The 23,905-nt window shown below is 38.0% G+C and overlaps 1 protein-coding gene across 1 annotated transcript in view; it reads left to right on the plus strand.

Moving 5' to 3' along the window:
- SNX3 (sorting nexin 3) overlaps nt 1-19,198 on the plus strand; it is a 48,488-nt gene extending 29,290 nt beyond the window's left edge. The window contains exons 2-4 of the mRNA XM_052645455.1: nt 8,248-8,343; nt 17,495-17,619; nt 19,080-19,198. Coding sequence (XP_052501415.1) covers nt 8,248-8,343; nt 17,495-17,619; nt 19,080-19,185 — 327 coding nt within the window. The 3' untranslated portion in view covers nt 19,186-19,198. The remainder of the gene's footprint in view (nt 1-8,247; nt 8,344-17,494; nt 17,620-19,079) is intronic.
- The last annotated feature ends 4,707 nt before the right edge of the window (nt 19,199-23,905 follow it).

Raw genomic sequence — 23,905 nt, forward strand, 5'->3', positions numbered from 1 at the left:
TTTAACATTCATAGCTTTTGACCCAGTAATTTTACCCTTAGGGGTTTGTTCTAAGGAAAGTGTCAGTTCTCTAGATCTGTACTAAAGCTTCATCTAGCTTTCACCCAGTACATTTTATCCAGGGTCAGGTAACTGGTTGATGCCAGAGTTGGGATTTAAAACCAGGTTGTCTGGTTCCAGAGCTGTGTGCTTTAACCATGTCCTATATCTCTCAGGTAGATGATATCTGTATACAATCATGTTAATAATATCAAATGAGAAGCTAGTATTTTTAATAAGAATAAAATCTGAAAGGATATACAGTTGGCCCTTAAACAACATGGGTTTGAACTGCATGGGTCCTCCTATTTATGGATTTTTTTCAATAGTAAATACTACAGACTACACAATCCATGGTCAGTTGAATCTGTGGATGCAGAACTGCAAATATGGAGGAACCATGTATACAGAGGACCAGCTATAAATTTTACTTGGATTTTCAACTCAGGAGGGTCAGTGTCCCTAACCTCCAGCATTGGTCAAGGGTCAGTCATGTATTAGAATGACATATCTGCAAATGAGCATGTACCACTGTTCTTTTTCTTTTTTTGGTATGGATACTTCCTATGAGCCTGCCATGCAAACTTAACCTAATACATTCATCTGTATATGTTTTATGTCTGTTTCATTTCTACCCTGATTACTTTAGTGTGGGTTTCCACCCTTTCATCTAAACAGTAGTAAGTCTACAATGAATTACAACTGATAAAGGTTTTAAGTCTTGGAAGATGACTTTGCTCTCCTCTATCCAACCCCCCAGTTTTATGCTGTAAATGTCTCTTAAGGAGGATTTTTTTTTTTGATCTCTGTAATCCATATGTGCCTGGTAATGCATACATAGAAGTTTAGAGTACACTTACTGAAAAGAGCTGCTTTTGTTTTTCTTTAGTATATTTACTTTTGGCTGTGCTAGGTCTTCATAGTTGTGCAGGCTTTCTGTAGTTGCGGTGAGCAGGGGCTTCGTTTTGGTATGTGGGCTCCTCATTGCTGTGGCTTCTCTTACTGTGGAGCACGGGCTCCAGGGTGCCCAGGCTTCAGTAGTTGTGGTGCAAAGGCTTACTTGCCTTGTGGCATGTGGAATCCTCCTGAATCAAACCCTTGTCCCTTGCATTGCCAGGTGGATTCTCAACCACCAGACTACCAGGGAAGTCCAGAGCTTCTTAACTAGTATTCTTTCACTGATTTCTACATTATAGTTTTATTTTTGGTGACTTTGCATCCCATTTCCATTGTTCTCATAGTGTCAGTTCCAAATCCTTGAGGATGTAAAATATTGCCCGTATCTGCCCTGGCTAAACTGGAATCACTGGGAATCATACAGATTCCTAAGCACCCAGTATTCTGTTTCACCTTTAATAAGTCTAGGGCAGTGGTTCTTGACCATAGTTGTATCTTAGAATCACCTAAAAATACTGATGTTTGGAGTCCAACCTATACTAATTTGAATGAGATTCTCTAGATGAGGGCACCTAAGAATGTGGGGATGGGAGTGTGTTTAAAACCTCTTGAAGTGATTCTTAGAATTAGGCAAGTTGGAAAGAGATGGAAAATAGTTTTGCACTTTAAAAATTGTTCAAAATAGGTCTTATGCTATTAATAGGCAGTTTTCTTTCAGCAGAAGCTTGTAGGATTATGTAAGTGTTCAAGAACTATTAAGAACAAATTTTCCTTTACAGTAGAATTATTACTGCACAGTTTCATTAAAGGTTACTCATTGAAGATCTTGCTTGAGCTCACAAATAAATCTTGTCATTCACAAATGAAGAATATGGACAAAGTAGAAGACATATATGAAATTACTTGGTTTATACATTAAACTAGTCTCAATGTCTTCTCTACTGTTTCAGAAATTATACCATAAAGTATACTTCTTTTAAAATAACAGGAAATTGTATCACTGGAATGCCACGTCCTTATTTAAAAAAAAGAAACTAAACACAATACCTTGGCTTAATGACAATCTACATTTCAAAGGTTCTCCAGACTAAAAGCTTATTCTTTGCTTAAATGACTTCTCCCAAGCCATATTTAGAGTTCATCTAGGTTATAAACCATATCTCCAGTTATTCATGCTGTTCCAGATTGGGTAAAACAAGTATCAAAAGTACTGAAGGGCGAGGTAATAGCTTAAGCACTTCTCAGCTTATCCTTTATCTCTAGATGTAGATATTTGAAGAAATACAGCCTTTTAATGAGAACTGAAGTGAGGCATCCATTTACATCTCTTAGGACTGGTTGAATAGAGTATGGCCTATTGAGTATACTTTTGATGTCGTTGCCAGTCTCTTTTTTCAAATGCACACATGACACTATCTGAAGAAATGCTAGAAACACCTAGTAAACATTTTTCGAATATCTATTGTTAAGCTATATTCAGGTGACCACATTTGAGGCTTGGTTTTCTGCTTGGCTATCAGTGATAATCAGGTTACATATTGGGTATCTGTGAGCTTCTGACTTTGATAGGTCAGCCTCTCTAAGTGTGTAAGACCTAGCTTTTTGGAGACCTGTAATATGGCCATTTCCTCGGAACGTGAAGGGAGCACTTGTTTTAGAGCTCTGTACCATGGTTTCAAAATCTGTTCTGTAGTGTATAATGTCCATTTGAATTCCTGATGGTTTTACCCTATGTGGTTAGTAATACCTTGTGGGAAATGACTAGTAGTTTCTCTTTTATATAAATAGCAGTTTAAGAGTATCAGGCATATAGGCATCGCTCATAACATTTTATCCCTGTGGAGTTTTGTTTTTGGTATGTTATTAGGAAAAGTAAAGAGCAACGAATAATTTTGAACAGGGTTATGTGTGTTAGTATGTGTTAGTCACTCAGTCGTGTCTGACTGTGACTCCATGGACTGTAGCCCACCAGGCTCCTCTGTCTGTGGAATTGTCCAGACAAGAATACTGGAGTGGGTAGTCATTCCCTTCTCCAGGGGATCTTCCTGACTGAGGGATCGAACGCAGGTCTCCTGCATTACAGGTGGATTCTTTACCTTCTGAGCCACCAGGGAAGCCCTGAATAGGGTTGCTCTTGTTCTTTTCTAGTTTTCTGAATGTCCCAGGTTTCTTATATAATGATTAGTCCATCACCTTTTCATAAGCTACATAGAAGCTTGAGAATTGCCCTGAATTTTGCGTAGGATAAGTAACAAATATCTATGGCTTCATTTTAGCCAAGTAGACTATAAGTCTTAATTTTTCTGAATCAACAAATTGCAAACATAATGTACTTACACATCTGTGTGTTCACACTGTATCTGGCAGAATGGGGTTTTCCTGCAGTAAGCCAGTCTCTGTCCTGGTGGTTAAAGTCAGGCAAATAACTTCCCCTAAAAGTGAATTCTCTAAGAATTCATTCTGTGCTTTGCCCATTCCATAGGTTTTAAATTTAGCTGGGTAAATTTCAAATGGCACTAAATTTTATTATGAAAGGTAAGTACAAGGGAAAAAAAAACTCAATATAAGAGGGAAAAAATAACTTTACATGGGAGAGATCTAACTGACCTCACCTTCACCAAGTGATTGAACAGCAGGACAAGCTGACATCGTGTTCTTTCTGATGTGGGGTGCTGAGAAGGCTTCAATTTCCTGCCGATAGGAACATTCCTGACAAAGATGAACGACATGGAACTCGTCATGAGGAAAAGGACAAACTCAGGGGTATAATATCTCTCAAATATCTGGCCTGCACTCTTTAAAACTGTCACTGTCTTAAATGGTGAAAGGGCAGGAGGATTGCTCTAGACTGAAGAAGACTTAGATAACAAGGCATATATAATATAAATAAGCTACAGGGATATATTGTATAGCACAAGGAAAATAGCCAGTATTTTATAATGACTTTAAATGGGGTATAATATCTAAAAAATCTTGAACCAGTATGTTGTACATAAGTTATGTTAAAACTGTGTTACAGTTAGGGCTTTCAAGGTGGCTTAGTGGTAAAGAATCCACCTGCAGTGCAGGAGACATAGGAGATGTAGGTTCGATCCTGGGTTGGGAAGATACCTGGAGAAGGAGATGGGACCCCTGTTTAGTATTCTTGCCTGGGGAATCCCATAGACAGAGCAGACTGGTGGGCTGTATTTCCTGGGGTCGTGAATGAGTTGGACACGACTTAGTGATTGAGCGCACACACATAGTTAGAGTTAAAACATAGTTAAGACTGTTACAGTTTTCCCCAAAAATGTTATTAAATAGTGCTAACATTTAACTAGGATTTGGCTTATAATGATTAACAGAAGCATATTTTTAATGTAAAATAAAATAGTTTTTATAGACTTCATGGATTCCAAGCAGCCAATTTAACTTTTTGGGGGGCAAATGATTATAATTCTCTGCTTTTTAAATGTTAGTTTGGGCCACAGCCCTGACATAGCTTTAAATTATTGTTAATTTGCAGTTTCTGATATATATGACAATGGTTAATGTAAATATTTATAGGTACCTCTGTCTTTGCTTTGCCAGACATTCATAACTCCATGAATGGAATTGAAAAGTCTAAAATAGACCAAGGTTACTCAAACTCATTTTCAGCATTCACTAATATCACATACCTACACAAATAGCTGCCAGGTGTGGCTTAGTTTATGGTTTTTGCCTAATGATTGGCTTTAGTTTTGCCTGTCTTAGGTTACTGTTCCTCAAATGCTGTTATTTCATACAAATGGCTGAGTTTGACACTTTTACTTGTTAGGTAAAATGACCTATAGATGGAGGAAAATAGTAGTTTCTAGTTGATGCTCAGCTTGCGAAACTAGAGCAACTTTTCTTAAAATAAAATTGGAATGTAAGGATGAGAAAATACTAAATCTTGCCTTTTAAGGTTCAAAAGTTTTAGTCATCTTAACATCGTTAAGTCTGATTTACATTTAATTTCAGAATTCAGCACTTATTTCTCTCTGGATAAATCAGAAGCATTTTAAATGATATCCAAAAGAAAAACTTTAAAGAATTTTTGCTATAATTTGCCTCAGTCTGTCTCTTTTCCATACTCTTCAAGCAGATAAAACTAGCTAGAACCAGCCCTTTTTCTTTCTAAGAAATAATTGACATATTAGTTTCAGGTGTATACCATAATGATTTTATATTTGTATACATTGTAAAAATAAGTCTAGTTAATATCTAGCATTATACATAGTTACTTAAAAGGTAAATAATGCTTTTGTGTATAATAAGGATGAGCCAACTTTTCATGCTGCCCTTTAGTGTATATGTAGCTAACCTGTTGAATTTGTAGTAACTTCTCTGTTATTTTTTTTAAAGATATATTCCTGTTCAGAGATGACTATTAACTCCTGGTGCTCACAGGGAGATACCTTGGCCAGATATTCAGGCTTTCAGTCTTATTTCCCACCATCTCCTGTGGTTTAGAATGTACAAGAATTGCTTCCTGAATATACTGTTTTCTTCTCTGCATGTAGTTCATGGTATTTTCATCGTTCTCAACCTTCTTGTTGGAGTGTGCCTGACTCCATATGTTAAAAGAATACCAACCAAATCAATTAGAGTGATAGATGTCACCAAAACGCCCTTCTTTAAGGTTGTTTTCACTAATAGCAGTAAGTTTTTTAGATGCCTATCTATCTTCACCATCATTGGGTATTAAAATTGAATACCTGCCTGTCTGATAAATGAAAATGGGATCTTACTGTTTTGACTGTCATTTCTTGTGTGAGTGAAGTTGAACGTTATTGACATAGTTTTTCTAAAGTCTGTCAGTTTATTCATCTTTATCTTTCACTAGTTCTTAAGTTCTTTACATTTTAATGATTATCTCTTTGTTTTATATTGCAGATATTTATCTACACTTTATGGTCTTTCAACTTTGTTTTTGTTTATGGTGTATAGTATTTTTATACTATTTGCTTATAACCAAATATAAGCTTCATAAGGGCCAAGATTGCATCTTACTCATCATTATATTTCCCATCTTATCTAGCACTGTGTCCTTTTGTGGATGTTCTTAAATTGTAATAATAGTTGAATCCTTCCAAAACTGTAGGAGAAAAGCATTACTCTTACTCTTTTCTCTTGAGAAAACCAAAATACAATATTTTATAAGAGTTAAATAAGTTCAAAGTTACCAATCATGAGCATTTGTAATTTAAAGTGATAGTTCAGTGGCATAAACAAAAAAAGTCAGCATCTTTTATTTGTATGCTGATCAATTTGAATTGAAGGTCCTTGTGATGATCAAGGAGAAGTTAACAGGTACACTCACCACTCTAAATGTAATGGGCAAATAATAAAATTACTTGATATGACTTTATAAAAACTCTAAAGCAGCCTTCATATAAAGAGAAATAGCCAGCTGAGAAAACTATACAATTTTCTTAAAATAACCATGATCCTTTATTTAATATATAATCTTCAATCTATTACCTAGTCATAGAAAGGCGTGGACTCTTTCTCCCTCCCACTACCCATCTATTAAAGTGAATCAGATATAATCATGATTGTGTCAAAAGTTCAAAAGGGAAAGTGGAGGTAAAATGAGCTGAATTGGCATTTTTCCCTCAACATTGTACCTGTAAGCTTGATATGTTGTTTCAGAGATTAACTTTATAGACTTCCGTACCCAGAAGTATGAAAATTCTTAGGGAACTCTTTTCACAAGCTTGATCTTAACATACTGAATAAAGAGAGCAGTTAATCCCTTTTGTAAGGTAATTTGAGAGGAGGGAATTCAAAATGTAAAATCTCACCTGCAGAAAACACTCTATTCTGTAAAGGCCTTTCTGTCTTTAGATACTTACAAAGACTTAATATTTTAGTGTGGAAGGGTGAACTTGGTTAAAAAGCCAATGGGTGAAATTAGAGAGAAATAATCCAGTGCTTTCTTTCTGGGAATTACCATCTTGCTCTCCAGGGGACCTAATTTTATTCCCTGTGGGTAATGAGAATACCCCTCTTGTACAGCAAGCCAGCATCTCTAAATATAAGCTTGACTTTTAGTATAATAAGAGTCTTGTTAGGTGCAATTTTGCTCTTAGTCATTAATACAATGAACAAATGTTGTGGTTACCTGGGAAAGAAAATTCAAGTGCTTTTAAACCTCTTGTGAGGTTTGGTTTCATGCTTGAAATCTATACAGTGTTATGCCCAATAGCATGTGTAGAAGATTCCAAGCTATAAGGTGTACAACATAGAGCAGTTAATACACGTTGGAAAAAATTGAAACCACTACAAAACAGGTTTAAGGTCCTGAATAAAAAGCTTTTCTTTTACTGAATGACACTTACTAGGGCATTAAGTTTAACAAGTGATTGGGATTTTCTTAAGGGGAATTTTACATGATGATGATGTCTCTGTGTCAGTCTTTCCTTCCGGTGGCACTTTTTCCTTTCAGCTTTAATACAGTTTGCAGTTCTACAAGTGCAAAGACCGGATAAAGAACAAAATATAATCTGAGAGTATATAGTATTAAATAGCATTTTCAGTATATTATGGCATTAATTAGGTTATTTGCACCAACTTTGTGTGCAATTAAAATCTGTTCTTGATTGTTTAAGTTTAGAATTTGACAGAAGTGGTCTTTCTTGTAAAGAACAGTCTTCCATCCCAATGTAACCTTAAAGTACTGGGCAGTATGTTTTCAGTTCCTAAAGTTGCCTGCAGTCTGAAAGCTCTGGACCTTATGTGTATGACTCCTGATTTTCTGTTGACAGTAAGAGCACACTGTGCTCTTTTCCTGCTGTTTTTTGGCTTTTTTAAGAAGACCATTAAGAATAATCGTCCTTTATTCTTTTCTTTCATTATGACTTCTAATCTAGTCATAATAACAAAATATTTTGTATTTCATTTCAAACTAGTAAAGCTCTGTTTCCCCTGTAAGCATTGTATACTAAACTGTATAGCAGTCAGGGCTGGCTTCATCTCACTCCTCTGATATTTTTACCACTTACTGAAAATAGAAAAAATGACTTGTATTTATGTAACTGACCTCAAGAAGAATGACATCCAAAAGCATATGTACAAATGTACATTTAGAAATTTGTATTCTGGTATATGTTACATACTTTTTAACAGCTAAGCTTTATTAAAGGTAAAATATCATCTTAATAACTTTTATGATTTTCTTATCTTAAGGTAACTGGGTTTGTCATTTTATCAGTTTGACAACAGATTCCCCCCTAACCCCAGCTTGTTTGAAATCCTTGTAACATGCTTCAGTTTAGGAGTGATTTTTTTTTTAATTTGTTTCAGACAAATCTGCCTATTTTCAAGCTAAAGGAATCTACCGTTAGAAGAAGATACAGTGACTTTGAATGGCTGCGAAGTGAACTAGAAAGAGAGAGCAAGGTAGGAATTATTTGTAATGTTACTTTAAAGCAAAACATTCCAAATTTTAATGTTTAAGACCTCTCAGGAAAATAATCTTGAATAAAATGAGTAAAAGCAATTTTTTCCCCCCAAACAGTTCAATTTCATTTTATTTCCTAGGAGATGGGGAAGTGTGTAGTTTTTCCTTAGAACTCTGCCTTCTCATGTCTACTTCAGTGGCCCACAGAGGCCTTTGCTGACTCACACTTACATGACACTTCTTAGAACTTTCTTGCTATTGCTTCCTTCCTTTTTCTTGTCTTCCTATTCACTTTCTCCTCCCACCCTTGCTAAGTTTCTCTTCTCAGTACATCTCCTATTGCATTGTATTTGTAGCTTTGTTTTTTTTAACTGACTCTACATTTTTTTTATCATCATACATTATATATAACAGAAATATCATAAACCAATACTTACCTTAATCTGTATGATAGGTGCTAATAATCCTCAGATTCACTTTTTAAATGACGGCCATGATCTACCTTTAGTTTGCTACCTGCAGTTTTAGAACGCTGTTACAGATCCTGGTAAGAACTGTCTTCTCTTAGAAGAAAATTTGGTGGCTTTGGCTGCAAAATAGAGAAAACAAAGTCTCATTCTAATGTCTCTTACTTCAGCCCTACGTCAGAATGACATACATAGCATGGAGTCTTGCAAAGTACCCTCAGAATGATGAAAAGTACACTCAAAAGATTAGCTTGTGCTTCCTTCTGAAGCATACTAAGGTAGAAAAAGAAGGAAATCTTTCTTAACCAGATAAATGTGGCTGGATACAAGAGCAACATATACAAGTCATACCACTCCATCAAAAATGGAAAAATAGTTTTACTCTAAAGAATATCCAAGTATAAAATATTTCCAAGTAAAACTGAAAGTATAAGGCCCATGTAAAGAAAACCTTAAAACTTCATTGAAAGGCAAAAAGAAGACCTTATAAACAGAAATACTACATTCCTGGTTTGGAATATTCACTTCTGAAGATTCATTTACTGTATAAATATTTGTGAGTTCATTCTATATGTTACGTGAGTTGCAGATAGAGCTGTGAACAAATGAAGGTCCCTACTTTTCTGGCACTTTATTGGGTAAGTCGGGGTGGTGGTGAAAAGGAAACCAGAAAAAAATAGTATGATTATATAATATGTCAGATGGTAATATGCTCTAAGAAAATATAAGGAAAATAGAGAGTGCTAGTCTCATATAGGATGGTCAAGGGAAGGCCTCACTCAGAGCTGGCATTTTAGCAGTAGACCCAACAGAAATAAGGCAGTGTCTCCTAACTTATTTATAAACTTGTGAAATTCTAATAGGAACCTTAATGGAGTTCTTTATAAGCCTGCAGATAAGACTTTAAGAATCAGAGAAAGTGCAAGAATAGCCAAAAATTATTTTTACCAGTGATTTAGCACCTGCAGACATCAGCATATGTTAAGGCTATAGTAATTAAAACAGGATAGTATTGCTTTGTTGTTGTTGTCCAACTCTCTGCAACCCTACGAACTGCAGCACGCCAGGCTTTCCTGTCCTTCACTATCTGCCTAAGTTTGCTGAAACTCATGTCCATTGAGTCAGTGATGCCATCCAACCATCTCATCCTCTGTTGCCGCCTTCTTCTCTTGCCCTGTCTTTCCCAGCATCAGGGTCTTTTCCAATGAGTTGGCTCTTCTCCAGTGAGTTGGCTCTTCATATCAGGTAGCCAAAGTATTGGAGCTTAAGCTTTGGTATCAGTCCTTCCAGTGAATATTCAGGGTTGATTTCCTTTATAATTGACTGGTTGGATCTGTTTGTTGTCCAGTGGACTCTCAAGAGTCTTCTTCCAGCATTACAATTTGAAAGCAGTTCCTCAGCATTCAGCCTTCTTTATGGTCCAACTCTCACATCCATACATGACTACTGGAAAAACTACAGTTTTGACTATACGGACCTTTGTTGGCAAAGTATTGCTTTAGGGATGAGCAAATAGATTAGCAGAATGTCAGAGAATTGAGAAGCTGACCATGTGTTTATTGGAAATTTAGTTCATAACAAAAATAACTTTGTCAATTAGTATAGAAAGGAATTTATATTCAGCAAATGGGGTTGAAACATGTGGCTATTTGGGAATAAAGCTGTATAATTTGCTGTATATAAATTACAGATGGTTTGAAGATCTAAATGTACAAAACAAGTTAAGAAAATTTGAAGTTACAAAGAAGAAATTTATGACCATAATGAGAAGTGTTTTTTCCCCCCTCACCTTTATTTGAGATATAATTGACAGATAGCATTGCATAAGTTTAAGTTGAAAACAATGATTTGATATATGTATATTTTATAAAATGATTACCATAATAAGGTTGAAAGTGAAGTCGCTCAGTCCGAATCTTTGTGACCCCATGGACTGGGGCCTACCAGGCTCCTCTGTCCATGGGATTTTCCAGGCAATAGTACTGGAGTGGATTGCCATTTCCTTCTCCAGCGGATCTTCCCAACCCAGGGATCGAACCCAGGTCTCCCACATTGTAGACAGACGCTTTACCGTCTGAGCCACCAGGGAAGTCCAATAATAAGGTTAGTTAATACATCTATCATGTCACATAGATGTATTATAATAAGGTTAGTTAATACATCTGTCATGTCACATAGAAGGCTTTGTTTTGGTGGTGGTGGTGGTAACATTCAAACTCTGTTTCTGTTAGCAACTTTTAAGACTATAATACAATCTTGTTAACTGTAGTACAATGCTATACATTAGATCTCCAGAAGACCCCTCTGGAGAAGGGCATGGCAGCCCACTCCAGTATTCTTGCCTGGAGAATCCCATGGAGAGAGGAGCCTGGACTACAGTCCATGGGGACACAGAGTTGGACGTGACTGAAACAACTTCAGACAGCCCAGCACACAGATTTCCAGAACTCAGTCATTCTTTAACTGAAAGTTTGTACCATTCGACCAAAATCTCCCTATTTCCCCTACCCCCCAACCCCTGAAAACCACTAATCTATTAATACTACTCTCTGTTTCTATGAGTTCAACTCTTGCAGATTGCACACAAAAGTGGGATCATATGGTATTTGCCTTTTTCTGTCTGATTTATGATAAGAAGTGTCTTGATAGGCTTTTGACTTTGCTTAACATTAGTACCTGGCTTACTGGAGTGTTTAATAAGCATTTCATAAATGTATACATCACTTTATTTCATGACAGCTTTATTGACATAACTCACATGCCATTAGTTCAGTTCAGTTCAGTTCAGTCACTCAGTCGTGTCTGAATCTGCGACCCCATGAGTCACAGCACGCCAGGCCTCCCTGTCCATCACCAACTCCCAGAGTTCACGCAGACTCACGTCCATCGAGTCAGTGATGCCATCCAGCCATCTCATCCTCTGTCGTCCCCTTCTCCTCCTGCCCCCAATCCCTCCCAGCATCAGAGTCTTTTCCAATGAGTCAGCTCTTCACATGAGGTGGCCAAAGTACTAGAGTTTCAGCTTTAGCATCATTCCTTCCAAAGAAATCCAAGGTCTGATCTCCTTCAGAATGGACTGCCAATTCACCAATTTTTACATTCATTTATTTTTGGCCCTGGGTCTTCATTGCAGCGCATGGGCTTTCTCTAATTGCAGCGGGCGGGTGCCGCTCTTTGTTGCCACGTGTGGGCTTCTCATTGAGGTGGCTTCTCGTTGTGGAGCACAGGCTTTAGGCACACGGCCTTCAGTATTGCGGCTCTCAGGCTATAGAGGGTGGCCTTAGTCATTGAGGTACACAGCCTTAGTTGCTCTGCAGCATGTGAAATCTTCCCCAGACCAGGGATCGAACCCATGTCCCCGACACTGGCAGACAGATTCCTGTCCATTGTACCACAAAGGAAGTCCACAACTCACCAATTTAAAGTGTATTAATTCTTAATTCTTACCATTAAGTGTAATGGTTCTTAGTATATTCAGAGTTGTGCAATCATTACTACAGTCAGTTTTAGGACATTGTAATCTCTCTCTAAGAGAAACACCATACCCATTAGTAATCATTACTGATTTCTCCTCACCCAGCCCTTCACAACCACTAATTTTCTTTCTTACGGATTTTCCTGTTCTGGGCATTGTGTATAAATAGAAGTATAGAATATGTAGTCTTTTCTGTCTGGCTTTTTTCACTAAGTGTGTTTTCAGGGTTCATCCTGTTGTATTGTTAATCACTACTTCATTTCTTTATTCTTTTGTATGGATATATCATTTTTTATTTACACATTTATCATTGGCAGACATTTGAGTTTTTCCTGCTTTCTGACTATTGTGAATAATGCTGCTGTGAACATTCATGTACAGGTTTTTGCATGGACATGTGTTTGTATATCTTGGGTATATAACTCTTGTATCTCTTGGCTATGCTCAAAATTCTCCAAGCCAGGCTTCAGCAGTTATGTGAACCATGAACTTCCAGATGTTCAAGCTAGATTTAGAAAAGGCAGAGGAACCAGAGATCAAATTGCCAACATGCGTTGGATCATTGAAAAAGCAAAAGAATTCCAGAAAAACATCGGCTTCTGCTTTATTGACCACGCCAAAGCCTTTGACTGTATGGATCACAAAAAACTGTGGAAAATTCTTCAAGAGATGGGAATACCAGACCACCTGACCTGCCTCTTGAGAAATATTTAGACAGGTCAAGAAGCAACAGTTAGAACTGGACATGAAACAACAGAGTGGTTCCAAATCGGGAAAGGAGTACGTCAAGACTGTATATTGTCACCCTACTTATTTAACTTCTATGCAGAGTACATCATGAGAAACGCTGGGCTGGATGAAGCACAAGCTGGAATCAAGATTGCTGGGAGAAATATCAATAACCTCAGATACGCAGATGACACCACCCTTATGGCAGAAAACAAAGAGGAACTAAAGAGCCTCTTGATGAAGGTGAAAGAGGAAAGTGAAAAAGCTGGCTTAAAACGCAACATTCATAAAACAAAGATCATGGCATCTGGTCCCATCACTTCATGGCAAATAGATAGGGAAACAATGGAAACAGTGAGAGACTTTATTTTCTTGGGTTCCAAAATCACTGCAGATGGTGACTGCAGCCATAAAATTAAAAGATGCTTGCTCCTTGGAAGCAAAACTATGACCAACCTAGACAGCATATTAAAAAGCAGAGACATCACTTTGCCAACAAAGGTCTAGTCAAAGCTATGGTTTCTCCAGTAGCCATGTTTGGATGTGAGACTTGGATTATAAAGAAAGCTGAGCACTGAAAAATTGATGCTTTTCAACTGTGGTGTTTGAGAAGACTCTTAAGAGTCTCTTGGACTGGCAGGGAGATCCAGCCAGTCAATCCTAAAAGAAATCAGTCCTGAATATTCATTGGAAGGACTGATGCTGAAGCTGAAACTCCCATACTTTGGCCACCTGATGCGAAGAACTGACCCATTTGAAAAGATCCTGATGCTGGGAAAGATTGAAGGTGGAGAAGAAGGGGTCGACAGAGGATGAGATGGTTGGATGGCATCACCGACTCAATGGACATGAGTTTGAGTGAGCTCCGGGAGTTGGTGACAGACAGGGAGACCTGGTGTACTGCAGTCCATGGGGTCACAAAGACTCGGACACGCCTGAGTGACTGAACTGATATACCTAGGAGTGGATTTATGGCCATATGATAACTGTTTAACTTTTTGAGGCATTCCCAGACTGTTTTCCAAAGCAGCTACATTTCCCCCAACAGTGTATTAAGGTTCCACTTTGCTCCACAACTTCACCAACACTTAGTATTATTAATTTCTTTATTACAGCTTTCTTAGCATGTATCAAATGCTGTCTCCTTGTGGTTTTCATTTTCCTCACGGCTAATGATGATCATCTTTTCAAGTACTTATGTATCAGCCATTATTTCGGTGGAGAAATTTTTTTTTTCAGATACTTTGCCCATTTAATTGAGTTTCTTTTATTATTGAGTTGTATATAGAATATATTAAAAAGAAACTCTTGGAAGTCTCTTATCAGATTTACAATTTGCAAAAATCTTATCCCATCCTGTGGATTGTTTTACTTGATGATGTCCTTTGAAGCATAGTAGTTCACTTTTAACATTAGATCAGTTTATTATTTTGGGCATTTAACCTGTGTGAAAGTTGTATTTACGTTAGCGTATTCTTGAGAGTCCCTTGGACTGCAAGATCAGTCCAGTCAATCCTTAGGGAAATTAACCCTGAATATTCGTTAGGACTGATGCTGAAGCTGAAGCTCCAATACTTTGGCCACCTGATGCAAAGAGCTGACTCATTACAAAAGACCCTGGTGCTGGGAAAGATTGAAGGCAGGAGGAAAAGGGGATGACAGAGAATGAGATGGTTGAATCGCATCACTGACTCAATGGGTTTGAGCAAGCTCCAGGAGATAGTGAAGGACAGGGACGCCTGGTGTGCTGCAGTCCATGGTGCCGCAAAGAGTTGGACACGACTGAGCAATTGAACAACAAAATTGCTAAGAACAGTTAATCAGATTGTTTTATTTATATATTACTACTTCTTCTTAAGATCTGTTGTACTAGATGAGAAAGTTGGTGACATTTATTGTGTTTATTAGTCATTATGGTTTAATTTTTTAGCTTTTATTTCAGTATGCTTTCACTATATTATGCTGGCCAGATATCCTCCTGTCCTCATCTTGCCCACATATACACACATCATCAGACTCATGACTTTTTAAATTGGTGTGAGAATTCTAAGTAGATCTTTTCAGACTGCTTAAGCAAAAATAGTTTGATGTTGAAGATCTTTGTTAAAAAACCACTCATGATTTTTGTAGGTGATTAATCCTGTTGCCTACAATGTCACCATCCAATTCAATGCGTATTTTGAGTATTGGTAAAAGTATATCTCTGTTGATGATAATACACAGTAATCTTTAAATTCCATGCTAAATTCTTCCCTGAATTAACGGTGGTCATTTCTTTAATGCACTAGTTCTAGATTCCTTTTTTAAATAATAGCTTTATAGATATAGATGTTTTTCCCTTCCCATCATACAGCTATTCTGTTGGAGCACAGCTAGTGGTCATAATCCTGTTTTCCAGTTGTAGTTACCTGCAGGTTTCAAATCTTCAACTTGACAAATGCTTTTATAATATAAGGGAGAGACTTAAGATTGCTAAAGCAAACTTATGATAACAGATCTTTAGATGTCTTAATCACTGGCATCTGGGAAGAGTAGATCTAGGAAGGAATTAAAAAGTTTATGTAGGGCATTGGTTTTGTGTTTCTTTTTTACTCTTTGTTTTTTGTGCATCTGTAAGAAGTTGTGTACTCTTTCCCTTTTTTACCTTGTTGAATTATTGTTTTAGGATAGGAACTCTTCATCAAGGGTTTTAGATTTTACCTCTTCGAATATGTATACTTTTATTACTGGTATTTACTGTTTATATTTTTCCTTGTGTGAATTGTTTGCCTACACCTTTTCTCTGTTTTAATGTAAGATAAGGATTCACCTAAGTGGTTAGTCATTTAACAGATATTTGAACTTCTCTTGTATGCCCAGCTTTCCTTAAAATAACCATAAGAAGCCTGAGACAAGGGTCCGTGATTTGAAGGCATTAATAGGATAGATTGGTGGCTCTCCAGGAGGGGTAGTTTTGTCCCCCAGGAAGACATTTGACAGTGTCTGGAGGCCATTGTGATCACAGGTGTGATAGGCACTCACACCTGTCTGTGTGGAGTGCCTATTGGTGACAGTCTAGTGGGTAGAGGTCCAGGATGCTGTTGAATAGGTATTCTACAGTGTATAAGAAACCCTTCCCCCCAGTACATTATCTAGTTCAACATGTTAATAGTGCCATGGTTGAGAAATTCTGGGATAGAGAACCTGACGAACCTGTGAAATAAATAGCTAGGTACTATTTAATTCAGGGGCATCCCAGGTTACTCAGTGATAAAGAATCCTCCTGCCAAGCAGGACACACAGGTTCAATCCTTGGGTTGGGAAGATTCCCCCAGAGAAGGAAATGGCAACCCACTCCAGTATTCTTACCTGGGAAATCCCACAGACAGAGGAGGCTGGTGGGTTACCATCCATGGAGTTGCAAAGTGTCAGACACAACTTATTGACTAAAGCAGCAGCAGCAGCATTTAAACAAATATTTGAGCTCCAGATAATTCCTAGAAGAGGGAGATCAGTCATAAGTTGTCCCTAAAGGAAAGCTAGACTTTGACAGGGAAAATTTGGGATGTTCCTTTATTGTAGAAGGAAGAAATGACAGGTCTTTGGGGAAAGGTAGGATAGTGGGTTTGGGAGAAAGTTGATATGTTTCTTAGCCTAGTAATGCTGCTGCTGCTGCTGCTAAGTCGCTTCAGTCGTGTCTGACTCTGTGCGACCCCCGAGATGGCAGCCTACCAGGCTCCCCCGTCCCTGGGATTCTCCAGGCAAGAACACTGGAGTGGGTTGCCATTTCCTTCTCCAGTGCATGAAAGTAAAAAGTGAAAATGAAGTCGCTCAGTCATGTCCGACTCTTTGTGACCCCATGGACTGCAGCCTACCAGGCTCCTCCAACCATGGGATTTTCCAGGCAAGAGTACTGGAGTGGGGTGCCATTCCCTTCTCCATAGAAGAGTGGCAACAAGTAGTAATTATTGGTTATTTTGTCATCACCTCAAACACAAGCAGGAAAGATTATATGCAGATAGTGTGAAGTGGAAGAAATTGACCACAGAATTCTTATCTGCCCATGCCAGAAAGAACATTGTTAATATTTTACTTCCTCATTTAATTGGGAGTTCAGATTGATCTCTACAATTATCGCTGTAATAAAGTAGTGTTCTCGCCAAGTGACATCAAAACTGTCTGAGGGGCACGGTAGCCTTTATTTCAGTGTTGCTTATTCCCTTTGTATACTTGTGCTTTGGTAAGTCCAGGAAAAATGAAAATTAAGCCATTGAGGAGCTTTGGTCTGATGGACTATTCTGGCATTTTGTTTATCTTGCCTCCAAAACACTAAGTCATTTTTCAGTGTATTTTTATTGAGTCCCTTTTACTGTATATTTAAACTAGTTTGACAGTGGGATGGCTCTCATAGTGAAGATATACTTTGTGTTCGTGTTGTGCTCTATAAATTTTCCCATTTCAGCCAGCATGTTGTTCAAGAACTTTCTTACCATGTTTTAGGTTGTAGTCCCCCCACTCCCTGGGAAGGCATTTTTGCGTCAGCTTCCTTTTAGAGGAGATGATGGCATATTTGATGACAATTTCATTGAAGAAAGGAAGCAAGGGTTGGAGCAGTTTATAAACAAGTAAGTGCTTTCTGTTCCTCAAAGTCTAAGAGTGAATAGTGTTCTGAGATTCTTTAGGTGACCACTAGTAATTTAGATATCAAACTAATACTACTTCTTCCTTTTGGTCATTTTCTAACTTTTTTGTACCATTTAAACAAAATGAAAATATATAACAAATTGAATATCATGTGCTAAATATTAATAAACTTAAGAGTGATATGAGTATCTCTTTGTTGACCTGAGTTTTGTATGTTTTTCATGGTTAATTTATGCCAATTACATTTAAAATTACAGCATTTAAAAAACAGTTTTACTTATGATTCTTTTTGATTTAAGGTATGTTCTTCCATGAACAATACACTTGCAATCATTTTGTTCGATTGCAGATGGAAGGTATTATCAGCATGTCTTGTGTAAAAGCGGCACATTTCACATTTTTGTGGCAAAATATATACTTTTGAAAATGTAAAAGATTGTATCTTTATCTTTTACTTTAGAAACTTTTAATAAAATCAACCTCTAGCTTTTAATTTTATTCCTATTTAAGATCCAGTATTTGTTTTGTTTTGCTTTGACTGCACTTCTCAACTTGCTCAATCTTAGTTCCCCAGCGAGGGATTGAACCTGGGTCCTCAGCAGTGAAATCACAGAGTCCTAACCACTGGACCACCAGCGAGTTCTCTAAATATAGCCATTTTTTAAAAGCCCAAATTATAGGAAGAGTTATGCCTGCAAAGGGCTCACTGTAATTGTGCATTTGGCCTTAAGTTTGGCCACATAAAGTCAAATCCTAGAGAATACTGTTGTGTGCGCTTATTTATTAGCAGTACTTTTTTATCTAGTAATTTGAAGATCTGTGAGTGGTAAACAGGGAAAGTTACACAAAGCCCGTAACTTTTAGTTATCTGATATAGCACACAACCTTCATTGTCTACTTTCTTTTTGGAAAAGGCAGTGCTAGCCTGGATGTTTTTAAATTCTGACATAAAGTCTGGTTGCCAGTCTGATCTTATATTTGTTCTGATAGAAACCTTGAAAAGCAAGCAAAAAAAAAAGAACCCCAAAACCTTGCACATTTGTGCTTGTTTCTTAGTATTTGGGGATTTTATTGAACTTGTGATCCTATATCTTTTTCTTCTTTAAAATGTATTCTTTGAATCAATGACATTGTTTCACTTTTAACATTAAAATTCATTTAGATTTCTTACGAATTCACCAACTACTATGTAAAGAAGCTATCTGGGTACATATTGCCAGAGACGGTGTAAAGCTAGTGATTAAATGTTTTCTAAATTACCCTTACAGACAGAAGGAAAGCAAATATACAGGTAGTCACTAGATAGACCATAGCTCTATGGGCTGTCCAGAGTAACACTGTTACTAAATTGTTCATGTTTCCTAATCTTAAAATGTGTATGTTTGGTCCCCCTCCCCTGCTTTTATAAAAATTGGACTGAACTTGTATTTTTTTTTTCTAGGGTCGCTGGTCACCCTCTGGCACAGAATGAACGTTGTCTTCACATGTTTTTACAGGATGAAATTATAGATAAAAGCTATACTCCATCTAAAATAAGACATGCCTGAAATTTCACAAGAAGGGGCGGAAAAAAAAAAACAACTTTCCATGACTTAATGATTCATATGCACCAGTGAAGAAGTTCTAACTAACTTTAGCATGCTGCACAAAAAACTGGTATAATATGCCTTCAGTATACTAACACTCATATGCTCAATTTTGTTTTGTTTTGTTTTGGCAGTTGACAAGAAGTTAATTTGCTTTAGTGAAAAATCCCTCATTCCAACCTTTCTATATAAATAGCTCTTTCTTGCTGTTTTAATGTGGTATACACTCTAGCTTCACAAACCTGTTGCTCGAGTATAACCTGCAGTGTCCTAACTAAACTTACTCACTTGGTCTTACCTGCAGTTTTTTGTGTCATGTTTGCTTCTTGAATCCAATTAATAGAATATTTCTCGTACCCCTTTTTAATATGTGGTGTCATTTGACCTAATTTATGTGTGGAAGCACTACACATTGGTTTCCAGTACCCTACACATAAGATACACGCTTGTATGCAGAAAGTATCTCCCTTCAGGCTTGTAATACCCTTCACATGGAAGATCAATGAGGGAAATCTTTATATTCTGTATAAAAACAAAATCAAATTTATATACTAAAATCATTTGTCTAAAAATTTAAGTTGTTTTCAAATAAAAATGCATTTCTGATATGCACTGATTGTGTTGCCTCTGGGTTTTCTTTTCTCTCTTCAGAAGGCTTTCCTACTTAACTCACTTGCTGAGCGGGATTATTTACTAATTATATACTTCTCATTCCTCTTTAAACAGTGGTGATATCAAATATTCTACTACCCTTTCAATGGAGGTATTTTCTTTTACACAACAACAACAAAAATGCGATGTACTAGAAAAAGCATTCCTTAAAGCTTATTGAGTCATTATGAAGCACTTTGTGTATTTGGAAAATGCTCTATAATCTGAAGTCATTCTATTCAAAAATCCTTTTAAGATAAGTCAATAGCATGCCTCCTATTTTTCAGAAGAATTTTCTTCCTAGCTCATCTGAGTGACTTGTTTAAAGAAACTTAGCACGAATGTAGTAACCTTTTCTTACCAGATTCATGCTTTCTGACTTGGTTTAGGCAGTGGCACGTTTTCTCCTCTTCTCCTCTCACCAAGGGAGAGGGCCTCGCACAGTGTTCTAGCCTGACTTGTATAACCAGAAAATGCAGGAAGGACTCCTTGCTGCCTAACTTGTGTTGCAGCCAGAATGTGGTCTCTAATTTGAATCTGTACTACATCTGGTTTGGAGACCCACTGTGACCTAGAGTTAAACTCCAAGGTAGGGAAGGTGTTCCCTCGCACTCCAGATGTGTCTCCTATAGACAGATCAGTCCATTTGAGAGAAAACCAGCTTAGGCCTTGGCCTAATAGCCAGTATGTCCCCCCAAGCAGATGGATGTCATAGGAAGAAGTCAGAGCTGTCCTAGTATGTCCTACTGCTTATATATGTCACAGTTGCATAATACTGGACATTTCAGTTACTGTAAATTAAGGTACAGAATAAATAGCGTGTGAATTGTGTTTCACTGAGAGCAGTAAAAGGTGGTCAGTAACATCAAAAGTTTTCGGTATGCTGTAAAATTGAAAGTGTTTTGGCATGCAGAACAGAGTTAACAGTAGCTTTGCTAAACTCAGTAATTCCTCCAAAGTATGGGTGATTTTGCCTCCTGGGGAACATTTGGCAATATAGCAAGACATTTTTGGCTGTCACAACTGGGAAATGCTACTGGAATCTAGCAGGCAGAAGCTTAAAGATGCTACTAAACTCTGTACAATGTACACAGGACTGCTTCCCACAACAGAAAAATGTCAACAGTGCTAACGTTTCTACTCGGTGTGGAATTCTTTTGATCATTTGTAGACAAAGGAATAGTGTGATTTAGGATTGGTTGTACTGGCCGTGCTTACTTTTAATCTCTACAATTTCCTTAGGGCAGGCATGCTTTTAGAAAGTTGAAGGTTTAAAGTTAGATGAAAGGTGGTTTATTCTAGGTAACATGTATTTACTAATGTAGGAGGATACATCTCACTGTTGTTTCTTAGAGGACTGAAACCACAGTCTGCATTAAAACAGTACCTTTGGACTTCTATAGTGGTACACTGGTAAGAATCCACCTGCCAGTGCAGAAGACATGGGTTCAGTCCCTGTTCCCAGAAGATCCCACATGTCGCAGAGCAACTAAGCCTGTGAACCACAACTATTGAAGCTTGTGTGCCTAGAGACTGTGCTCCACAACAAGAGAAGCCACCACAACAAGCCCACACACTGCAACCAAGAGTAGCCCCCACTCACCACAACCAGAGAGAGCCCACTCAGCAGCAAGTAAGGCCCAGCACAGCCAAAACTAAAATTTTTTAAAAAGCTCTGAAAACTATTACAACACCTTTAACCCTATGAACTAAAAATGCAGGTGCTCTCAACTCAGGTGACACAGGAGGAGCTTCTAGAAGCCCTTAAAGACTCTTCCTAAGAGAAGTTGAATTGGCAGCGAGTTATGCAGCAAGAGTCTCCAGCTCCGTGTCCTCTCAGTAAGTTATCACCTTGTCCCAACTTCTGTGAGATGTAAAATTTCAACAGCAGTGGTACTATTGGTAACTTAACAATTATTGAAGACCAAATGTAAAATCCACAGAACAGCAGTTCCTGAGACAAAGTTTTAATGATAGTTAGCTGATGGCAGTGGGAATTACAGATGAAGTATTAGCCACAGCAAATGATACCACTAAGCCCCTGGCAGTTCCTGAATAGGTTTATCTGGTATTTGGTTTCCTGCTGGGCGGTTCTGCTGTGGTGACCCTCAGTAGTGATGACCTCTGGGCTTGATGCCGGAGAGCATCTTTTTATTACATCCTGCTTCTTTTTAACTCAGCCCTCTCATTAAGGGCCATTCCTATGCTTCAGCTTGCTTTGCCCGTTTTGGGTGAATATAGCCAATGAAAGGAGAAGGCTCCTCGCCTGTAAATCTTTACAGATAAAATCTGTTTAAGGTGTGGATGGACAGAGAGCTTAGCGCACTCCCTGGTTTATAGGTTAACTGCTCTGTGAGCGCTCAGTTCAGTCCAGTCGCTTAGTTGTGTCTGACTTTGTGACCCCGTGAATCGCAGCACATCAGGCCTCCCTGTCCATCACCCAACTCTTGGAGTTTACCCAGTCTCATGTCCATCGAGTCGGTGATTCCATCCAGCCATCTCATCTTCTGTTGTCCCCTTCTCCTCCTGCCCCCAATCCCTCCCAGCATCAGAGTCTTTTCCAATGAGTCAACTCTTCACATGAGGTGGCCAGAGTATTGGAGTTTCAGCTTCAGCATCATTCCTTCCGAAGAAATCCCAGGGCTGATCTCCTGTCGGATGGACTGGTTGGATCTCCTTGCAGTCCAAGGGACACTCAAGAGTTTTCTCCAACACCACAATTCAAAAGCATCAATTCTTCGGCACTCAGCTTTCTTCACAGTCCAACTCTCACATCCGTACATGACCACTGGAAAAACCATAGCCTTGACGGACCTTTGTTGGCAAAGTAATATCTCTGCTTTTGAGTATGCTATCTAGGTTGGTCATAACTTTCCTTCCAAGGAGTAAGTGTCTCTTAATTCATGGCTGCAATCACCATCTGCAGTGATTTTGGAGCCCCAAAAATAAAGTCTGACACTGTTTCCCTATCTATTTCCCATGAAGTGATGGGACCAGATGCCATGATCTTAGTTTTCTGAATGTTGAGCTTTAAGCCAACTTTTTCACTCTCCTCCTTCATCAAGAGGCTCTTTAGTTCCTCTTCACTTTCTGCCATAAGGGTGGTATCATCTGCATATCTGAGGTTATTGATATTTCCCCTGGCAATCTTGATTCCAGCTTGTGCTTCTTCCAGCCCAGCATTTCTCATTATGTACTCTGCATAGAAGTTAAATAAGCAGGGTGACAATAGACAGCCTTGACGTACTCCTTTTCCTATTTGGAACCAGTCTGTTGTTCCATGTCCAGTTCTAACTGTTGCTTCCTCACCTGCATATAGGTTTCTCAAGAGGCAGGTCAGGTGGTCTGGTATTCCCATCTCTTTCAGAATTTTCCAGTTTATTGTGATCCACACAGTCAAAGCCTTTGGCATAGTCAATAAAACAGAAATAGATGTTTTTCTGGAACTCTTGCTTTTTTGATGATCCAGCAGATGTTGGCAACTTGATCTCTGGTTCCTCTGCCTTTTCTAAAACCAGCTTGAACATCTGGAAGTTCTAGCTGTCATTATTAGAATATACAAGTGTTTGGACTGGGAAACAAGTTAGAAACTATTTTAGGAGGATAGAGTATGTCTTTCTTGATAGTTCCTTTATGATCTCTGTCATGCAACTCCTTATAAAGTAAATAATATTCTCCTTTACAGATGAGAAGTCTGAGGCTCTGCAAGCTTAAGTAATATGACCAAGGTTACCCAGGATGTTATGGCTCTAGATTAACACTAGAAAGATGTCTGCCTCCAAAAGCCATGCCTTGGTGCAGTTCTTTCTTAGGACCAGGCCTATGACTTGGTACCTACCCAGCCTTTATTTAATGCTCAATAAATGTATTGATTGAGTGAAAGGGTGAATTTCCAGTAACATTTCCAGGGTCCTCTAGGATGAGCATGAGTCAATGTGAATTGGTTTTGTTTTTTAGTGTGATTGTAAGTGTAGGTATAAAAAGTGCTTTGGGGCATGCAGAGGTAACTGATCAGAAGTTCTAAACTTAG

This window comes from Budorcas taxicolor, chromosome 9 (assembly GCF_023091745.1).
Source record: "Budorcas taxicolor isolate Tak-1 chromosome 9, Takin1.1, whole genome shotgun sequence".
Classification (NCBI taxonomy): domain Eukaryota; kingdom Metazoa; phylum Chordata; class Mammalia; order Artiodactyla; family Bovidae; genus Budorcas; species Budorcas taxicolor.